The 22,405-nt window shown below is 40.7% G+C and overlaps 1 protein-coding gene across 1 annotated transcript in view; it reads left to right on the top strand.

Moving 5' to 3' along the window:
* Positions 1-22,405, top strand: part of ABCA12 (ATP binding cassette subfamily A member 12) — a 118,362-nt gene that overhangs the window by 14,513 nt on the left and 81,444 nt on the right. The window contains 8 exon segments of the mRNA XM_067549809.1: positions 1,004-1,151; positions 4,341-4,429; positions 6,371-6,480; positions 7,324-7,509; positions 9,523-9,701; positions 13,103-13,215; positions 16,872-16,968; positions 17,103-21,110. Of these exon segments, the coding sequence (XP_067405910.1) occupies positions 1,004-1,151; positions 4,341-4,429; positions 6,371-6,480; positions 7,324-7,509; positions 9,523-9,701; positions 13,103-13,215; positions 16,872-16,968; positions 17,103-21,110 (4,930 nt within the window).

Genomic DNA, 22,405 nt, shown 5'->3' on the forward strand with positions numbered 1-22,405 from the left:
ATTAGGTGAAAGAGCTTCAGGATTTACTAGAGGTGCCATCAAGCAAATAAGGGCCACTATTGAACCGTGCTGGCTGGCAATGAGCAGGGCAGGGCAAACTGTCTTTATGGTGCTGGCCTCTTTAATCATGTAGACCCCATTGAAATCAATGAGAGATAGGCAGCTACTTTTGAGGATCTGGGTCTTTGAGTATGTCTACACTGCAATAAAACACCCAGGGCTGGCCCCTGTCAGTTGATTTGGTCTTGTGGGGCTATAAAATTGCAGTGGGTTGGAGCCTGGGTTGTAGGACCTCCCCTCTCACAGGGTCTCAGAGCCCAGGCTCCACCCTGACCCCAAATGTTTACCCGGCAGTTTTACAGCCTGAACCCTGAGAAGCCTGAGTCACTGACACGGGCCAGCCGCGGGTGTTTTATTGCAATACCCTTAAGCTCAACTCTGACCCTTGCTATGGGCTGGCACAAGGGAGGAAGGGGACATAAAGCCACAGTGGAGCCATTCCTTCAATGGGGACTGGATGCAGAAGCCCAGGGGTTCTGCAAAGAAGCTGTCCCAAGCAAATCCTGGGAGATCCACCCTGTGATGAAGGGGGAATAGCCCTGATGCTAGAGCAGAGCCCTGTCTTTCAAAAACAGGACTTGGCCATCGCAATTATGTGGTTTCTCTTATCTTTTATATATTCATCTCTTATTAGGTTTGTTTTCCTTTTGTTCAAGTATTATATTGTTTATGTACTTGACAATACCCTATTAAAAATAAGGAGCCTGATTCTCATTTACACTAAGGCCCTTTGACGTGGTTCTGGCAGTGCAAAAGGGCCTCAATATAGGCAGAAATGTCCTTCCCAAGTCCCCTGTGCACGGCCAGAGTGGTGTGAGGGGCCTTAGCAGAAATGAGAATCAGGCCACAGCTCCTGAACCTAGAAAATCATTATAGATTCAAATGAAGAAAACACCACATCATGGAAATTAGATTTTTTTTTTATTTCATTTAATTTTTCCAGGTTATCTAGCCCCTCGGAACCTCCCCAGTGCTGGTTTTTTTCCATTCCTACAAACCGTGCTCTGTGATTCAGATGCCAAGTGCAAGGACACACCATACACACCAGAAGACCTGTTACCAAGATTTACTGGCAGCTCACCTATCAGACGGTAAGGGAATATCAAATTGCCATGTTTGTTATAGGCTATGGAGCCAGCCATTCATGGAGGTACAGGGGGGTAGTCATGCATGCAGTTTCTGCGATTGACCAGTCCTAGGTACTCCAATGCTTTAGAAATGTGTGTACTAATGGGCAAATGGCGCACTTGGCACTTTAAAAATGTTTGTATTAAAATAATTATACAGGGAACTGGCAGCAACATTTCAATTCCCTGATTCTTTCCCCTATAAGAAAATCTTCTGACCTTCAATGCATGCACACAAGGGGGCTGAAGTAAGCTAGCCCGAGAAATAGAGGGTGAGGTAGATCCTCACTGCAAGAGTTACTATTTTACGAGCAGGACCTCTGTGCCCTCATCTTTTGTCAATATTTCCTAACGTACCTTTGAGCCCTAAAAGATGCGGTTGGTAAATCAATTGTCCCATCTTGGAACAATGACCTATCATCTGAGGTGTGTGGGCCATGTGGTATAGAGTATCTGTCGTTCCATTGAAATCAGCAGAGCTTTGCTGACTTACACATACAATGATCTGGCCCAGTGCATCTGAGGTGACATTGGGAAACATTATCAAAGCAACTATAAGATGAAAACTTGTGTAATTTCTATTGGATTAGTATCAAGAGGGTCCAACCAAAAGCAGGAAACCTTCATGCTCAGCATTGTGCAAACGCAATGTAGAGGTGTGTCTACACTGCTCTGTAAGTCTGGGAGCATGGGGCTTAAATTGGCAGGCTTATTATTTCTAAGCCTGCTCTTGAGTGTTCACACTGATTAGTCACCCTGGGTTTAGAGTTTCTGAACCCTGATTGCACCCCTGTGATCATGCATCCCCATTGCGCTATGCAGACCTGAGTCAAACCAGCCTATCCCAGGCTTCCTAGTGCATTCCCCAGCAGAAGCCACTCTAGCCCTCTGTTCGTGGTGCACTCTGTCCATCCTGTGGCACTGTACCAGAAGTGGTCTCATTCTGTCAACACGTCTAGCTATGCCATCTTTCCGGGTCTGCCCGCTACTGGCAACCGGCGGCAGCAACACGGAGGAGGCACCATTTGAAGAACTTGTCCTACTTGCGCTTTCCCTCCTGTTTCAGGAAAATGGGCAGAGCACTGTAGACATACCTGAAGTGACCGCTCTTGGATTAAAAAGCTTGCAACTGAGATAGTAGAGCTGGTCAGAAATGTTCTGATGGAACATTTCATAGATATGGTTTGATTTTGTTGATGTTGTGACGGCACAGAGGAAGGGCACCGATGGACTCCTGCCTGCCAGGTTCCTGCCTGGTTTCCTGTCAGCTTTCCTGCCCAGCTCTTGGGCAACTGAGAACCTGGAATCACTAGTAACCCCAACTCCTAAGCTCCTTGGCTTCTTGGTTCCTCTGCAGCTTACCTGGTGGGCAGCCATAGAATGGGATTCTCAGGCCTTCCAGGCTCCCTGCTCCCTGTGAGCCCATCAGGTAGTTTGATGGGGAGCCAACAAGAACCAGGAAGTGTTGGGAGCTGCAATTCCCAGGGGTGCTCTGGGGTAGCCCACCAGGGCAACCGCTCCAGAACCGGAGCTCCATTCCCTTTCATGGAGAATTTCAAAATTTGGGGTTTTCATTCTAAGTGGGAATGAAACCGAATGTGAAAATATTGAAATCCTCCATGAAACAGAATTCTCTTTCTCCACACAGCTCTACTAAATAGACAAAGGGCTGGATTTACCCAAGGTCACATAGCAGATGAGTGGCAGAGCGATGAATAGCGGCCCGGTCTCTCGATTCCCAGCCCATTGCCCTATCCGGTAGACCACGCTACCTCTGCTGTTTTGGCTGTCATAATTTTCTTTGGGCTTCTTAAATCAGGTGGTTAATCAGGAGTTAGAAACAAAGAAATTGTAACTCACGGGCTCAAACCTGGACATTTATTTCAATTGTTGCAATTCTTCCTGATGTTTCTTTTATTTTTTTGCGTAAAGGTGGTCAGATAAAGATTTATTTTCCTAGCAGAAAAATTTGACAAATATAGGGGGGAGGAAGGAAATCATTTACGTCAAAATTTCCAGCAGAAAATTTTGACTTTTTGTCAGCAAATGAAAAGCTCAAAAAGCAATTAAAAAATATTGGCAACTGAAAACCAAAATATTTTGGCCAAATTGTAGCCCACTTAAGTCATACTGACTGTTAATCAGTTTCCCTGTCACTGGTAATTTTATACATTACTTTGTAAAATATAAAGTGTGATCAGATTAGATTTTTAGAAGCTTAATTTATGCTGTTGGAAGAGACATCAGATTTTAGAGGCTGTGGAAGCCTAGCTGAAAACTGTAGGGTATGTGATATCAGCAAAAGGGTTACCTGGAGCAAAACAACATTCAGAGGTCTCTGGATTCAGTCATGTCTCAAGGGTAGGCTCAGCCAACGGGAATTTGTTCTGATGATGTAACACTTCTATCTTGGTGTTTCATTGACGGGGTATGTTGCAGCTTGTCAGTTTCTCAACTTCAGTTTTATCTCCTAAGCACTTCCAGAGTGGTGCAAAGGGATGTAATCTGGCTGCAGGTAGCCAGCTGACATTTCCTTCAGAGAAGGCAAACCGTTTCCCATGCCAACACCCTTCCCTCCGCCCTTCCATCTCCAGTTTAGGAGATGTTTCACGGAATGGAGGTAGAGCTCTGATACCCTATGGCAATTCTCAAGAGGAGTACGGTCCCTTAGCATAGCCTGTTGTCATAATTTAGAGCAGTCCAGAGACTGCTTTAACTTGCAGTAGAGCCTGGGCAACTGTAGAATCAGGGAAACAGTAAACTCCTTGTCCCACCCTTGTCTTATGCTGAGCATGTCTTGGCAAAGGACAGAATCTGGCCTGATATGGTTAGCCCTTCATTCAAATGTAGGAAATTAGATAGAGAATGGACCAAATTAATCCCAGATATAATTCAAATGAAGTCAATGGGGTTACATCAGGGGAGAAATTGGCCTTCCGCTTGTATGCAGTACTTGGGCCTCGCCCTGGAGTCAATAGTACTGAACCACAACTTCAGCGCAGAGATAGGCATGAAGCAAAACCCCTGCTCCAGCCAACCCTGAAGTTCAGCTCCAGATCTAACTCAAACCCAGCTCTAGTTTAGTGTAAATTCAGATTTAAGTAACCACATGTGGAATTACAGGACCCGTCTCTCTCTCTCTCTTTATGTCAGAAAGCAGAAAAGGTCACCTAACCTGGGGAAGGCGATCCATTTATCAATGCGGAATGCTGAGGTTCAAAAAAGCAGAAACGCTCCACTAGGTATGTTATTCAATTCTATTAGTGTTTAGAGAGTTCTCGGTGTGCTTCACGGAAAGGTGTAATCTTTTAAAGGTTCATCTTTTAAAGCTCTTCTGACAGAGATGCAATTCCTAGAAGAGTACTGTTGAAATGATTGATGTGCTCTTGAGGACCAGTTGAGTGTAGTAGTACTATTATTTTAAATTCTTGCAATAATCAAATAAATATCTTTACAAAGCTCAAAAAAATTTTTAACCTCTTTGGGATCAAAGCTTAGGCCTTCCTAGAGATGAATCCAGTGTTCATAAGTCCCTGTTCATAAGTCATCCACAAACTGACTGATTTTTGCAAATCTCTTTTTCAAAATTCTTTCAGCAGATAATTTCTGTGAATAATTCTTGCTCTGTAGCTCACTTATGGCAATGTGGATATTTAATCTTTGAGATGTTTTCATTGGTCACAAGTTTCTTTCTCACTGAAGGAGTATATCTTTTGGTTTTAGGTTTCAAGTACAAATACTTACAATTATTATTATACAGTAATCCCCACTATATGCTAGGAGCTTCCTGAAAATTCAAGGTGGACATCCTTGTTCCAAGGAACTCTCAATTAAATTATGAATTCACAATTCATATTCTTTGAACATTCTGAAATATCTACTAAATACTCACTGTTTCAATTAGTTTCCTGCTAGTAAACTGATTGGCTAGAGTCTTTGGAGAAACGGGACACAAATGGATGAAAATGCAAAGCAGATTCATAAAAAAATTCAAATGAATATTGGTGGGATTGTTTTAGCAGCATTCAAGCAGCCCTAAAGGTGGTCAGGAGGACTTCAGTTTTACATCTCATTGAAAAGATTATAGGCCAGATGTAAACTGGCATAACTGCATTACTTTCAATGAACTATATAGTTGCAAACATGTGAATGTATACAAATCATTCTGAGAATGTAGACTTCAATGGAACCATGCCGATTTACATCATTGGAGGATGTGCAATGTACCTCAAGTAGGATAATACCCAAAAACCCATGCTGAAGCTGGCTCAGAATAAACAGTGCCACCTGGTGAATCACTGAGATTGCTCCTTGCAGAGCTTTGGTATTCCTGAGAGATGTCCCATCCAACCGCTGGCCCAGCCTGACCTTCATTACCTTGTAAGACCTTGTAAGATCGCTCCACCAAATGTGATGTCAGCAAGAATGAAGACAACTCATTAAAGTAAATGTGAAGACCCAATAAAACATTCAAATGGATGAGTTTTGAAAGGTTACAAAAGGGAAACATGATATTTAGGATTTCATTAGATCAGATAAATCTCTTAAATATTTGATATGGATGTACGTCTCTGAAGATGGAGTAGTGACAAGAGCTTTATGGGAAACAGTTTTTCATAAGAAAATGCCAATGTTGAAACCAAAACTTTTCACAGGAATGGGTTGGTTTCAACTAGTTTTTCAAGTTGAAAGTTTTTTTGGGGGAAAAAAAATAATCAGACTGTTGAAATCTTTCTCTTGACATTTTTTAAACAAAATTTCTGCTCTTTTGGTTTGAAATGAATTTTTGTTTTAAAATTTGAGCTCATTATTGTAAAAAAAAAAAAAAGGTTTGTAATGGTCAAAATCAAAACAAAACATTCTGAATTTATCAAAATGAAATGTTTTGAGAGTGACCAACAGAGAGTTTTTTTTTTTTTTTTTAATTTCAATTCACAACAAAATTCAAGAGTGTTACTTTTTGTCCCAATCTGGGATGAGAAATTTTTTGAGATCTCTACAGTTTTTGTGCAGTGGGAAAACTATTTGCCACTCTGCACTAGTACTAATCACACAAACAAAGATGTAGCCATGCTCACTATGCTATTGCATGAGTGGGTTTACTCAACAGATTAAGAGTTATGGGCTTATTTGTGTTAGAACATTAAATGAAGTATAATGTTTAAAAATTCTTGTTCTTACAGCGTTATCAGATTCAATAGCTAACTTGAAAAGCACCTTGCAGGATATTTCATCACCATCCAACTCAACTTCCAGAATAAACATGCTCAACAAAATTCTCAGTTTTGGGAAGGTAATTTTTGCATCCATGGTGCAGTGATATGGATTGAATTTGTTTTTGTTTAAAGAACAAAGTTTTAAGCAGAATGAGGCCAACCTTCAGCTGGTGTGAAGCTATGACAGTAAAGCTATGACAGTTGACGCCAGCTGACAAACTGCCCCCATGATTTGAACATGTATTTTATTTTAGGAGAAGGACAACAGTTGCGAAGGGTGGGCTGTTGAGTGACTATGGTAAATTTAGTTTTTCTTTAAGCAGAACCAGCAAGTGCTATGTTAGATATCCAAATTATTTTTGCAGACTACCAAATATCAGCAGACCATGCCCCTGACATTCTAGCACAGGATTTCTCTATTTTATTAAAGCAAGGGCACTCCATGAAGTAAAATGTATATCTTCTTTCACGTTAAACTAAAATATCACGTAATAGTCATTGCTATCAAGTCAGCATTTGCCAACAGTTACCACACAGTGGTATCAGAGATGCCACAATATCTCTCTGTGATAATGGTGATAATTGTTTAGGGATGTGAGTTAATATACAATACTATGCTATGGACTTTGTCTACCTTTAATTAATTATAAAATATATGGAATATATTAATGTTTTTATATTATGGCTTCAATCCTGCAAACATTTACACACGTGCTTAAATTCATTCATGTGAATAGACTAAGAGAAGTCAGGGGCATCATTCCCATGTATAAAATTAAGTATGTGCATAAACGTTTGCGGGATCAGGGCTAAATTGTTTAATATAATTACCATCAACACAATTCCTTTACCACCTTGATTAAAGTCACTGTCAAGAAAATCTTGTTTTTATCACTAGTAACATTAAAATTTCCTTTTAGGTACAGACACAAGACTCATCTGCAGCAAACCTCAAAATTGTTATCTGTGAGATCATGTCGCCATATATAGCCTCTTCCAAGCTCTCTTGGGAAAGCATGGGAGCAAACATTCACAGGACATTTTGCTTTACCAACTCATCTCTTTTAGAGTCATTTTTCCAAGAATTCAGAAGTCGGATATCTCAGGTGAATAGCCAGCTCTTCTTGTCTCCTATTACTATTGCATTGGGGTGGTGCCTGGAGCCTTCGTTATGAACCATGATTTCATATGCTAGGTGCTGTACAAACACACAACCAAAGATAGTCTCTAAAGAATGTGCAGTCCAGTTCTCTAGGAGCAAGGATAATCTAATTGCTTATGGGTGGCATTTTCCAAAGCACCTACTGGAGTTAAGCACTCAACACCCATTGAAAATCAATGAGACTTGGGCGTCTAACTTATTCCTGCTGGTGTTTTGAAGATATCCATAATAAAGATGGTTTGTTTCCTCCCTTTATTAGTCTGTCTGCTTTAGTAAGTTTAGGGAACAAGGTGAAAATGTGATCTGCTGAGAATATTTGTAGATTTTTTAAGGCCAGAGGGATCATCCTGACTTCCTTCATAGTATAGGCCATATAATTTCACCCAGTAATTCCTGTGTTGATCCCAATAACTTGTGAAAGAGCATATCTTTCAAACGGCCATATAATTTATCACTTAAAACAACTGTATCTCCTTTTTATCAGGAGGAGGGCAGGTTTTCACTTGTCTTGTATTCACATGCTCTGTACCTGCAGAATATTCTCAGTTTCATGCAGAAAACTAGATTAGGTGACACTAGATAGGATTAGGTAGATAGCAAGTAGGTAGATAGCAAGTGTGAAAAATCAGGAAGGGGGTAATAGGCGCCTACATAAGAAAAAGCCCCGAATATCAGGACTGTCCCTATAAAATTGGGACATCTGATCACTCGAGCTGACACCCCTAAGTAGAGTTCTCTGAATGTAGCGCCTGATGGAGTCACAGCCTGATGAAGATGCAAAGTCTTTTAAACTAGTCAGACCACAAGAATCTTGTGCTTTGACACATTCGTACTCTAGCAGTGAGATGTGTCCAATAAAGGAATACTGGTCTCTGCATTCTGCCACTTAGAGCCAAATGCTCTACTGATGTAAAGGTGCTGCTCCATTAATTTAAATGGATTTCTCCCTGTTTCCACCAGCAGAGAATTGGGCCCACATTATTTTCTCAACCTCTCCCCTTGGTTCTAGTTTTACTACCTGTCATCTCCCCTCGCTCTGTTGCTTTATGATCTTTACTGGAGAATCTTGTTGTTCTGGGTCCACAAGTGTGAATCTATGGAGGCAGGTTCATGAAGGAGAACAAGTTATTCAACCATGTTGCGCTCCTCAGTTACTCATAACAAAAAAAGACTAGCTAGAGCTGGAATCCTTCCAAGTCCTGTAACAGTTTAAACGATTGCTTGAAATGGAATTTAGACAGGCTGGCCAAATTCATCCCTGGTGTAAACCCATACATGTCAGCGGAGATACACTTGGGAGGAATTTGTGCAGGATCACCTAGCTCTGAGCCCGCTGAATGCCTGCACTGGGGAATAAAGAGGTGTGCGGAGCCTCCTTTCCTACACAGTGTACCTGCATTGCCAGATTCTAAGTGGAGGGAAATCAGTTGCCAATGGGCTGCCACTGCCCTTCTGCACACCTGGTGACTGTCTTGTTAGGGGTATGGAATAAGCAGAGCCCCACAAAGCACCAGGCAGCACAACTGAGCTGGCCTGGAGGAGGTTGTGCGCTGTGCTAAGAAAGGGGCTGCGGGGCATCTAACTTCCTTCCAGGGTCTGAATTGTGACTCTGAGAGTCACAACTTGGTTCCTTCTCATGCTCGTGGGACATTGCAGCTGCGTGTTATCCCTTAGTGGACCCCGATTATAGGGACGCAGCCTCGCTCATGGTAAATCATGTATTCAGTGTTCCCAATTTTAATTGTTATGAAACCGGTAAAGACCTTGCAAAAATGTCCTAGGGCTGCCAAAGTTTAAAATGAAATGTATGGTGCTCTTGTATGAATTCCAGATGGCTTTGCCTGTTTCAATGCACGATGTGAATATTTTGGTTGTGTGGTGCAGTTAGTTAAAAAAAATATATTACATATCCTCTTTACCCCTTAAATAACTTTATCTCATTTTCTTATGGCTTAAGTTGCAGCAGGACCCTCAGTACCAGGTGATTTTTGTCAAAGACGCAGTCTCTCTCCTATCACTCATCTCACAAGTGCAGAATGAATCCTCTCTGTGGCATTTCCTCTTGATGGCCCCAGATGTGGCCCAAGGCAGCATGAGAATGAAGGACATAGTTGCTTTTCTTCAAAACACAAGCCGGTAAGACAACAAAAGTGATGGGAAAGGCACCGACGGTATGGTAGTTATGCCTATTATTGAACAGACAGTCATGGTGTGGCATCTCAATTCAACAAAAAGGGAGTTATTTAAAGCAAAGCATGATGTTTTGTTGGTGCAGGACTCCCTTACTTTAATATCTGAAGGTCTCTAAAGGTGCTGGGTAACATACTGACTTTCAGTGAGACTCGAGTCCCTAGGGGTATGTCTGCACAGCCCGCAGAAGTGAGCTTTTTAGCCTGGGGTCGACAGATTTATGTTAACGGGGCTTGCACTAGTGTACTAAAACCAGCAATGTAGATATTCCAACTTGGGCAGAAGCTTAGGCTCTGCAGTTGCGGCTTGGGGTGGGCTTCAAAGTGCTGCCTACACAGCTAATTTTAGAGCACTAGCACAAGCCCTGCTAGCCCATCTGCCAACCTGGGCTGGAAGGCTTGCTTCCATGGGCTGTGTAGAACTATCCTGTGTGTTTGTCACTCCTGATAGTGACTCATGTGTCACTCAACTACTTTTTTGCATATTTTACCCAGTGTCAGCTGGCTATAAATCTATCCTGAGGCATGTCAGTATGCAGCTCTCATTACCATGTGTAAGTTGAAAGGCAAGAGAAAAGTGACTATCCAAAATGTCAGATGAAGAAAAATCCTTTCTTTGGTGCTCTTCAGTTTTTGATGATGATATTAGCTAACCAACTCCTTCCAGAATATCTCAGGGCTGGATGCACTGGTATACTCCAGCTGCTTTGTACCACTCTAGCAATGCAGAGCAGTCATAAACTTGGCTTAGAAGAAATCTTAAACTAGGTTAATTTTGCATTGCTACATTGCCATCAAGCAGCCAGAGCAGAGTGGTGAAGCTAGCTTTTAAACTGTGTAGCTCTAGGTAGGAAGAAGCACCTTTGGTATGATATTTGTTGCTCAACAGTTACAGAGAAAATGTAGGGGCCAAAGCAGAGACCCATAAATAGTCTTCATTGACCTGTCTGAAACCTTTGACACTATCTCCAACTAAGTTTGTGAGAACTTTTCTCGATGGGCTCAGTCCTGAAGTCCTTTCCCAGCTCTTACTCAGACAAAACCACCATCGAAATCAAAAGGACTTCAGGATCGTGCCCCAAATTGGAGTACCAGGAGGAATTTGTGCAATACATCCACTGACTGCATGACTAAAAGCTGGATGATGTATCTGCGGAGATCATTGTGTCTGGTCCACTTTATAATATCAAATGGAATCAAGCCAAGTGTCTCTGCCAAGTTTCTTTACAACAATGATTGATGGAGCTGATGCTGGCAAACTGTATTTAATATCAAACGTCTGGCAAACTCCTTAATTTGAGCAGTTTGAAGACCTTTACAGAAGTTGCCAAAGGGGTTATTTGTGAACTTTTTAATGGAGTTGATCGTGATCTTGGTAGACTTGATCCCAAAGGGGACTCACTTTTGCTCATCATTAACAAGATGCAGAGGAAACTAAAAACAATTGATGTGCCATTAGTCTGGAGAAAACTAAGATAATGTCCTAATCTGCACTCGGAGAAGCACATGTAAGATCTAGTATCACAGTCCTCAGTGGAGCCACTCTCAATGTGAAAACAGATTTCCCTTCCCTCCAAGGAGTTTTGCCAATGCTGCTCTTATTAATCAAGGAGTTACCTGCAAGCGTCTACGTTCATTTGATTGCAGCTTCAAATCTGTAACTGGGACTGTATCACACAAGAAGACATAACATTCACTGTGCTGTTCCATCTCACTCAACAGCTATGAAATAGGGACAAGTTATCACCTGTACATCAAAGAGCTATGCAGAATTTCATCAGTGGCACCTAGTATACATAGCATGATAAATGCAACAATAATGGGCTTCTGCAAAGAGATTGCACAAATACCATTTGAAATTATGCTTATGAAAGTACGTCTTAGCCAGACTGGGCATGTCCTCTACATGAAAGAACCAGGTTCCCCAAAAAAATATTGCTCAGTGATTTTTTTTATAGATGAATGATCAAGAGGCACAAAAAAGATCTCCACCCACTGTGACATTGATATTAACATATGGGAAGCTGCCATACCAGAGCAGTGAATTAAAGTAACATAATGTGCAGAAAGTTTTGAAGCAAATTTTATTATCCAGCAGGAGAAACTGTGATTTTGCAAGCAAAGCAAACATGAATTATGGATAGGGTTGCAAATTTGGGTTGGACATGTAGAGGTTTCATCACATGACATAATCTTTAATTAAAGATTAATCTTTCATTCCTGGAGGCTGCAGGACAAATCCTGGAGGGTTGGCAACCTGAATTATGGACACACTTAGCAAACACTCCTAGTTTTTAATTTCATCCACACAGTACAAATCAGCTCTTCTATGCTGTTTGAATATCTCTTGCAGTATGTAAGCAGGGCAGCAGTTGTAACTCCACATGCAATGCTGAATTGCACAAAAGCACCTACCATGAATCTTATACATGTAGAACATAGAGGGCTTGATCCAATGCCCATTGATGTCAATGAAAAGACTCTCAAAGATTTCAATGGCCTTGGATATATGCAGTGTTGTTGTAGCTGTGTCGATCCCAGAATATTAGAGAGACAAGGTGAGGTAATATCTTTTATTGGGCCAACTTCTGTTGGTGAGAGAGACAAGCTTTTAAGGTTACACAGAGCTCTTGTTCAGGTCAGGTTCTTCAGGTCTGTGTAATCTCAAAAGCTTGTCTCTCACACCAACAGAAGGTGGTCCAATAAGAGATATTACCTCACCCCCCCTCCCCGTGTCTCTCTAATAGTCTTTGAATCAGATCATAACTGTGAATATTGAACAGGTGTTTTTAATGAATACCACTGTAATACAACAAACCTAATTACCAGCTTTTTCTTTTCTAATATTTAAAACGGCTCCTTGTTTCTCTTCAGTCTGAATGTTTTAGAGAAAAAATGAATCATCTGAAATGGTCATACTTCTTCCATCCATTTATCTTCTTTTTTTGTCCTGATCCTTACCTGCTATACTTCTTGGTTTCTTTCAAGATAAAATCCACACGGCATAGTGCATCCCTGGGTCTGTGCATCACTTTAGTCCTACTTAAGCCCCATTTTGAGAATTTAAGTAGTGTATAAATGTTGCTTGAGCTTCTTCATAGTAGTGAATTTAATGAGTATACAGTGTTATGCATGTCTGCTAATATACTGCTATGAGTTTCCTTCAAAGCCCTTTGTTAGCATTTTGTGCACAAGCAGACACATAATTAAACGTTAGAGCAGCATCTTTTCTGTCATGTATTTTAAGAATGATATGCCACACTCCAGCTATTTCCCACCTGAACACTCTTTTATTTCTCTCTATAAACCTTGAGCCACAATTTGTTTTCACTGTTTTTTTCCCCTTAGCACTCCACTGGCACCTCAAAAGGTTTCTCCACCAGTCATGAGTAATGATGGAATCAAAGCTATCCAGAACAGGGTTTTGCGTCTTTTGTATTCCCTGAACTGTTCAGAACAAGGTAAGATCCTTCAAACTAGCTGCAACGTTGTTGGAAAACTGCAATACCAAGGCGAACGATACTGTGAGCTTGTAGGCAACCAAATCGGTCCTAACCCGTTAAGGGCTCAGCATAATGAATTGTCCCTTCAGCTTTTAACTGATCCATATAAATAAATGAAATGTCTCATTGCCAATAGAAACACAAAACTCTTCCTCAGTTAACCCACTGTTACACTACCCAAAAAGGTATGTTTTTTACAGCGTGGTAATTAACATGAATTAGTTTTCTCAGTGTCAGATGTAAGGAATAGAAATCACATAGGAGGCATATATATACATATCCAAGGGTTAGTAACAATAATAGGGAAGGTGGATAAAAGCAAAGTCCATTCAGTTAGAGTAGTTGAGGCCTATTCACAACCATTGATTAGGAGGTGAGAATGTGTGAACAGTAACAATTACTTCTTGTAATGAGAGAACCATTCCAAGTCCCGATTCAGACCAAGTTTGATTGTGTCAAGTTTGCAGATGATTTCAAGCTCAGCAGTTCCTCTTTGAAGTCTGTTTTTGAAGTTTTTTTGTAGAAGTATGGCAACTTTCAAGTCAACTACTTCAGGTTTGGAGCCAGTCTATACCTTCAAGTCAGTGACACAGCTTTGGGCACCTGCATGGCCTCACAGTATGCCAACATTTTTATGGCTTACCTAGAACAACGCTTCCTCAAAACTCATCCCCAAGTACCTCTCCTTTACCTATGCTACATTGATGACATTTTCATCAACTGGACCCATGGGAAAGAGTTCCATGAAGAATTCCACTGGGATTTTAACAATTTCCACCCCACTATCAACCTCAGCCTGGACCAGTCCACACAAGAAATCCACTTCCTGGACACTACAATACAAATAAAGGATGGTCACATTAATACCACCCTATACCGAAAACCAACTGACCACAATACATATCTTCATGCCTCCAGCTTCCACCCTGGACACATTACACGATCCATTGTCTACAGCCAAGCCTTAAGATACAACCGGATTTGCTCCGATCCCTCAGACAGAGACAAACACCTACAGGATCTCCCTAAACATTCTTAAAACTACAGTACCCACCTGGAGAGGTGAAGAAACAAATTGACAGAGCCAGACAGGTACCCAGAAATCACCTACTACAGGACAGACCCAACAAAGAAAACAACAGAACACTACTGGCCATCACCTACAGCCCCCAGCTAAAATCTCTTCAACACATCATTAAGAATCTACAACCTATCCTAGCAGATGATCCCTCACTTGCGCAAGCTGTGGGAGGCAGACCTAGCCTTGCTTACAGACAGCCCCCCAGCCTGAAGCAAATACTCACCAGCAACTGTACACCCTACAAGAAGACCAATCCAGGAACCGACCCCTGCAACAAACCCTGTTGCCAGCTCTGCCCACACATCAACTCTAGTGACACCATCATTGGCCCTAACCACATCAACCACACCATAAGGGGCTCATTTACCTGCACATCTTAGCGTCCCCCCCACCCCATATATCTCCCTGCACGCCATTGTACTCCTCAGACCTCCACTCCCACACATGGACTCGCTTGCCTTCCTTGGCAAATGCGTCCCAGGGACCCTCCCTCCATGCTGGATAGCGTCCCCCTGTCCCCACATACCCCCTGCACACCATTGAACTCCCCAGACCTCCATTCCCACTCCCGCACATGAACTCACCTGCCTTCCTTGGCAAATGCCTCCTAGGGACCCTCCCCCCACATTGGATAGCATCCCCCTCTCCCCACATACCCCTCTGCAACTCTCAAGTCCCACACTTCCAGCCCCTCCTACGGAGCCACAGCTCATCATGCTGCTGCCACCCCCTGATCCCTGATCATCCCCTAACCCCCCCACTGCATACCATCCCTGGATATTGTATTACTGTGCCTTGTAAACCCTGACCATTGCTTTTTTGTTTTTTGCTTAAACATTTTCTAATAAAACATTTAAATATGCCATCGTGTGCCATCAATACCCCTCTGCCATGTACATTGGCCAAACTGGATTGTCACTACGCAAAAGAGTAAATGGACACAAAACAGACATAAAAAATAACAACATCCATAAACCAGTCGGAGAACACTTCATTCTCCCAGGACACTCTATCAATGACTTGAAAGTTGCCATATTTCTACAAAAAAACTTCAAAAACAGATTTCAAAGAGAAACTGCTGAGCTTGAAATCATCTGCAAACTTGACACAATCAAATTGGGTCTGAATTGGGACTTGGAATGGTTATCTCATTACATGAAGTAATTGTCACTGTTCACACATTCTCACCTCCTAATCAACAGTTGGGTATAGGCCTCAACTACTCTAACTGAATGGACTTTGCTTTTATCCCCCTTCCCCATTGTTGTTACTTACCCTTGGATATGTATATATATGCCTCCTATGTGATTTCTATTCCTTACAGCCCACGAAGTTTATGCCTGCAGAAATTATATTTGTTAGTCTTTAAAGTGCTACAGGACTCTTGTTGCTTTTGCTGTATACAGACTAACACGGCTACCCCTCTGGAACTTTTCTCAGTGTAGTACCCACATACCCCCCTGCAACCCTCAAGCCCCACACTTCCAGCCCCTCCTACGGGGCCACAGCTCATCATGCTGCTGCCACCCCTTGATCCCCAATCACCCCCAACCCCCCCACTGCATACCATCCCTGGATATTGTATTACTGTGCCTTGTAAACCCTGACCGTTGTTTTTTTGTTTTTTGCTTAAACATTTCCTCTAATAAAACGTTTAAATCTTAGTGGAGACAAAGCACCGTATTTTTACTTCTGTGTAGATGTCAGTCCCAGGTGGAGGGTATAGTATTGAACTCAGCTAACTACATAGAGATGAAAACGCCATGCCTTGTCTCCACTGGGATTTTGCAGTGAGATAGCTATCTCAAGGTGGTTATCTTGCTGTAAAAACACATTTATTGGCAGTGAAGGCATACCTTTGAAACTTGCTGTACGGTATACTCATGTGGGATTATACGAGTGGTCAGGAGAGAGATAAAGCATATTTTATATATACATATACAAAATATGCTATTCTTCAGATTCTCCTTTACCTAGTCATCTATTTGCTAATGTCTTGATCAGTAGGATTCATGGATGGTAGACGTTGGCATTGATAAGGAGGTTGTGGGATTAGTACAGAGTGGAATTTCATGCCTAAGGTGTGGTATGGAAAAAGCATGAAATTGATTGGTGGGAGAAATGGACAAATGCAAGGGGGGCGGGTCAAGGTGGCGATGTTTGCAGAGCAGAGGGAATGGGAGGTGATACAAAGAGAGATAAGAGCAGATAATTGAGGAAGAGTAGAACTGTGAAGGGCCTTGAAGATGAGCACAGGAAGCTGAACAAGCAGCCCACATCCAGATGTGTTACTGGCAGCAAGATACTGATAATTTTAGTGGAGTAGCTCTGCTAGCAGCCAGATGTTTGTGGTCCAAGATGTTCCTTGGATGGGGAAAACAGTGATGGGGAAGCCAGGCCACTTATTTAGCAGTCTAAATATAGATCTAAAGTCGGGTGCCTAACTTTAGACACCCAAGTTTGCAAATATAACCATAATTTTAAGTTCAGTTTCCAAAATAACATATGCATCTTCTTTTTACTTCCATTGTAGACAAAAATAACAGTTCAATAGTAGCTGATATTTGCAATCTCTCCATAAACTGGAAAGACAATCGAAGTTTGGTATTTCAGATGGAAGAAGTTTGGAGGTAAAAAAAGGACTCACAGAGCCACAGACAATAACAAAAATGTCATTGAAATGTGTGCTCTTTCCTCCCAACTGCTTTTATGCTTTCACTTATACAGATTTCATATTTTCTAAAATACTATTCTTTCTTTTTAGAAAAATCAAATTACCAGAGTTTGATGGAGAAGACTTTAAAAGAGCCGTTTTCTCAAAAGATTTAGAAACCATACAGAAGTCCCTATATCTTTTAAAAGGCTTCCAACAAAATTTGAATAGAAACAAATTAGAAAACTTAAATCCATTCACAGATTTTGAGAATGACACCATACAGCGATTGTATGAAATTCTGAAGTTGGGAATGAATATCTCCTATAAATTAAGGAAACCATTAAGTGAGGAAACAATTGATGAAGTCTATAACTTCACATCTCTTCTACTTCAGAAAGACTTTAACAGGACTTCTATTTTCAGTACAGCTGCTCATAGGAAAGAAATTCAAAGTGCTTTTAAATTAGCTACAGTGATTTGGGATCTAGCATTTTTAAATAAGACTAATTTTAATACAATGAAGACATGGGATAGTATCAAAATGAAGTTACCTCATACAACTTTATCATTCGGTGAAGACATAAAAACTTATCTCAGTGCAATGCAAAACATCCCATCTGTGTTTTCAGATTCTTTTCTTAAACCTACCATCAGTGAAGACTTTCAGGGGTACTTCTTCACTTTCCAGAAAATCTTTGCTAGTGTGATGAATGTGAATATGAGTCACCTCTACCTAATGGGAAACATATTTGAACTTATGCATACAATTGAAAATTCTATTGATGAAGATCAGTGGAAGGAGGTGAATGCTTATTGGCGTACTCTTGAAGAACTAAGGTCCATGAAATGGAACAACACTGACATCATTGCCTATGGACAGCTTTTAGATGTATTGCACAATGATTTATACACATTAAATAATGTTTCCGGTGTTCTTTTCAATAAAGAACTGGAACAACTGATAGAATTTGCAACCCACACGTTACAAGAGTATGGTGGAGAAGACTCCAGAGTGGCCAATATCTCAATGGCCATAGACGCCATACAAAAAACTCTGTACGTATTAGAAGACTTGCAGCAAAAGTTTAATATCCGTACATTAGAAATGATTGATTTACCCTTTAATTTTGGCAACAAAACCACTATGAAGTTGTTGGAAATATTGAGGGTAGGAATGAAAATCCTTCATGACACCCGATTGGGCGACGCATCCAACAAAGAAAAAATTGATGCTGTCTATAATTTCTCACATCTACTAATTCAAAAAGAGTTTAACAAGACTTCCTTACAGCAAAATCCTTCACAGGACACAAAAATGTTGGATCTCTTGCATTTAACCTTGAGTCCCTTCCTAACGGAAAGTAACAATCATCATGAAAAGCCACAGAATTGCTCTGTCCAAGAGATTCTCCACATAATCCTTCAGATGTTGCTTAAAAATGCCACACTAAATGAGACCTTATCAGGAAGCCATTGCAAAGTCCTGTTTACCTCCATGGACATTCAGACCAGAACAATGGAAAATCAAACATTTACTGAATTGTTTCAGCTTGCAATTAGAAACCTAGAGCACACTCCAGAATTTGCCAGCATCTACAAAAACAATAGTGAATATTTTTCAAGTGAGCTGTCGTGTATCATCCAGTCGTTACAGTTTTCATCTAGTTTTCTTTAAAAATTAAACACTGTCTCTAACTTTAAGAATCATTGGATAGAAGAAAAGTATCAAACTCTGACAGCCCTCTCTAAAAAGCTGCCCCAAAGTAATGGAACCTGCCTAATATCAGCCTTTCAGAATATGGATAGAGTATTTAAGTTTTATCCTTTAAACATTTTGGTTCCTATTATTGTGAATGAAACAGACTTGAAGTCACTAAATTTCTCTGACAGTTCAGTGGACTGGAATAGGTTGCCTTTGTTTTCCAGTCTACTGCCAACTGTTTCCCAGTGGAATGCCAGTATATATGAACTGCTACAGATGGTTCAAAATGCCTCCAACCCGTCTGAATGGAGACATTTCTCAAGAGTCTGGAACAGCATTGGTAATCTGACGACCACCAAATGGAACCTGACAGAAGTGAATTCCAGTGTGAAACTACTCGAAATGATGAAAAAAGCTCTTATTTTTGTTGGCATTGGATTAGCTCCCAGAAAATCAAAAACACACCAGTTCTTTCATAACTCTAGCTTGGGAATGAAACCCTCCTATTTGGAAGATATATTTAGTTCATTAAAATTCTTCCTCAGCTCAACTTCTACCACAAACGACAAACCTGAGTTGGAGAAAATGTTTAAAAGATTTGCCGCACCAAATGAAATCCTGGCTGAAAGACTTTTCTCTACTAATCCCAATTCAGGGGAAACACAAAGTTTTTTAAATTTATCTAGATTAATTTGGTATCAACTCATTTTAAACAAACAGCTTTTATCCCTCCAGAAACTCGTTGCTACCATGGCAACGGTGAACATAACTCACCATTACTTATTGATCTCTTCCCTGCCTAAAGTAATGCAGAGTATCCAAAATTCCACTGATGGAGCTCAATGGAATGAGCTGAACAGCTATTGGCACATTGCTGAAATACTATGGTCCATGAAATGGAACAGCACGGATGTGTTTGCCTATAAGCCTCTTTTAGATGCATTGCAAAAACATTTACATACAGTGAAAAATGGCTCAATTTTCCCTTTCAGTAATGAATTGGAACAGTTGATAGAACTTGCATCCCAACAGTATGGTAGAGAAGACTCCAGAGAAGCCAATGTCTCAAAGTATTTGCAAGCAGTACAAAAGAGTATATTCATTTTAAATGACTTGCGGCAAAAGTTTAATATCAGTGAATTGGAAACTATTGCTCTGTTGATGAATTTTGACAGTAAATCCACCCAGAGAATGTCTGAAATATTGAGGGTGGGAATGAAAATCCTTTCTGACACCAACTTGGGCAAAGCATCCAGTAAAGAAAAAATTGATGCTCTCTATAATTTCTCACACTTGCTCCTTCCAAAGGAATTTAACAAGACTTCTGTACAGCACAATACTTTGTTAGAAGCAAAAATGTTGGGTCTCTTGCATTTAGCTTTGCGTCCCTTCATAGGGGAAGGTAACAGTGATAATGAAAAGCCACAGAACTGCTCTGTCCAAGATATTCTTTACATAACACTTCAGATGCTGTTTAAAAATGCTACACTAAGTGAGTCCTTATCAGGAAACCATTGCAAACCCCTGTTTCCTTCTATGAACATTCAGACCAGAACAATGGAAAATCAATCATTTACCAACTTGTTTCAACTTGCAATAAGAAACCTAGAGCAGACTCCAGAATTTGCCAGCATCTATAAAAACAATAGTGAATATTTTTCAAGTGAGCTGTCATGTATCATCCAGTCATTACAGTTTTCTTCTAGTTTTCTTTCAAAATTAAATACTGTCTCTAACTTTAAGAATCCTTGGATAGAAGGGAAGTATCAAACTCTGACCGCAATCTCTCAGAAGCTGCGCCAGAGTAATGCAACCTGTCTATCACCAGCTTTTCAGAGTATGGATAAATTATTTAAGTCTCATCCTTTAAACAGTTTGATTCCTTTTATCTTGAATGAGACAGACATGAAGTCACAAATTTTCTCTAGCAGCTCAGTGGATTGGATGAACTTCTTCATTCTCCTCAGTAATGTGCAGGTTGATATCCAGAGGAATTCCAGAATTTATGAACTGCTACAGATGGTCCAAAGTGCCTCCAGCCTCTCTGAATGGAAGAATTTCTCCAGAGTCTGGAATGCAGTTGAGAACTTGCTAACCACCAAAGGGAACCTGACAGAAGCAGCGGGGCATGTGAAGCTGCTGGAAGTAATGAAAAGGGATTTGGCTCACAGCGAGTTAGCTCCAGCAATAGTAGAAGCCACTCATTACGTTCTTAAGAAACTGAACTCTTCTGATCTACTAACCTTATTGAAAATGAACCTCAACCCAGACTTCACCACTAACAGAGCTGATTTCGATACTGTATTTGACAGTGTTACTCATCCTTTCAGTGTTATGGCGGAAACCTTTTTCAACAAGACCCTGACTTGGAATGAAGGCAAACAAATTCTGTCTCCTAAGAGTTTGGTCGCACAGTAAGCTAATTTATTTCCAATTTATAATGGTCACAATTTCTTGTAGAATCTACAATAACTTCTGGCTTGCAGTTTATTTTACTTGTCTATTAAAGGAGCAAAATTACATTGAAGTTACATGAGCTACACCTAGCAAGGAACATAAAATACAATAAGAAAAGATTCTATAAATACATTAGGAGCAAAGACATATGAAGAAAAATGTAGGTCTCCTACTTAACAGGGAAGGATAGCTAATGGATGACATGAAAAAGCCTATGGTGTTTAATGCCTGTTTTGCTTCAGTCTTTACTAAAGAGGAAAATTGGGACCCAGACCCTCAACACAATTAATATTAAGAACAAGGGGGAAGGAACACAAGCCAAAATAAGGGAAGAACAGGTTAAATAATATTTAGATGTGTTCAAATTGGCTGGGCTTGATGAAATTACTGTAGGGTACTTAAGATACTAGCTGAAGCAATCTCAGAACCATTAGTAATTATCTTTGAAAACTCCTGGAGGACAGGCGAGGCTCCAGAGGCCTGGAGAAGGACAAACATAGTACCTATCTTTAAAAATGGGACCAAAGAGGACTCAGGGAATTATAAATGACTCAACCTAATTTAGATACCTGGAAAGATATTGGAACAAATTATTAAACTGGCTGTAAGCACCCTAGAGGAAAATAGGGTAATAAATAATAGCCGACATGGATTTGCAAGAACAAATCATGTCAAACCAACTTAATTTCCTTCTTTGACCCTAGTGGATAAGGGGAAAGCTGGAAACACAATATATCTTGATTTTCAGTAAGGCTTTTGCCACAGTTCCACATGAAATTCTCATACGCAAACTAGGGAAGTATGGTCTAGATTAAATTACTACAACATGGGTGCAAAATTAGTGGAAAAACTGTACTCAAAGAGTAGTTATCAACGGTTCGCTGTCAAACTTGGGGAATATATTTAGTGGAGGCCTTCAGAAGGCTGTCCTGGGTCTGGTACTATTCAATATTTTCATTAATGACTGGGATAATCATAGAATCGTAGGACTGGAAGGGCTCTTGAGAGGTCATCTAGTCCAGTCCCCTGCACTTAAGGCAGGACCAGTCTTTATCTGTACCATCTCTGACAGATGTTTGTCCAACCTGCTCTCAAAAATCTCCAATGATGGAGATTCCACAACCTCCCTAGGCAGTTTATTCCAGTGATTAACCACCTTGACAGTTAGGAAGTTTTTCTTAATGTCCAACCTAAACCATCCTTGTTGCAATTTAAGCCCATTGCTTCCTCAGAGGTTAAGGAGAACAATATT

This window comes from Emydura macquarii, unplaced genomic scaffold, assembly GCF_026122565.2.
Source record: "Emydura macquarii macquarii isolate MOO-44397 ecotype Brisbane River unplaced genomic scaffold, CSIRO-AGI_Emac_v2 contig_1253, whole genome shotgun sequence".
Classification (NCBI taxonomy): Eukaryota; Metazoa; Chordata; order Testudines; family Chelidae; genus Emydura; species Emydura macquarii.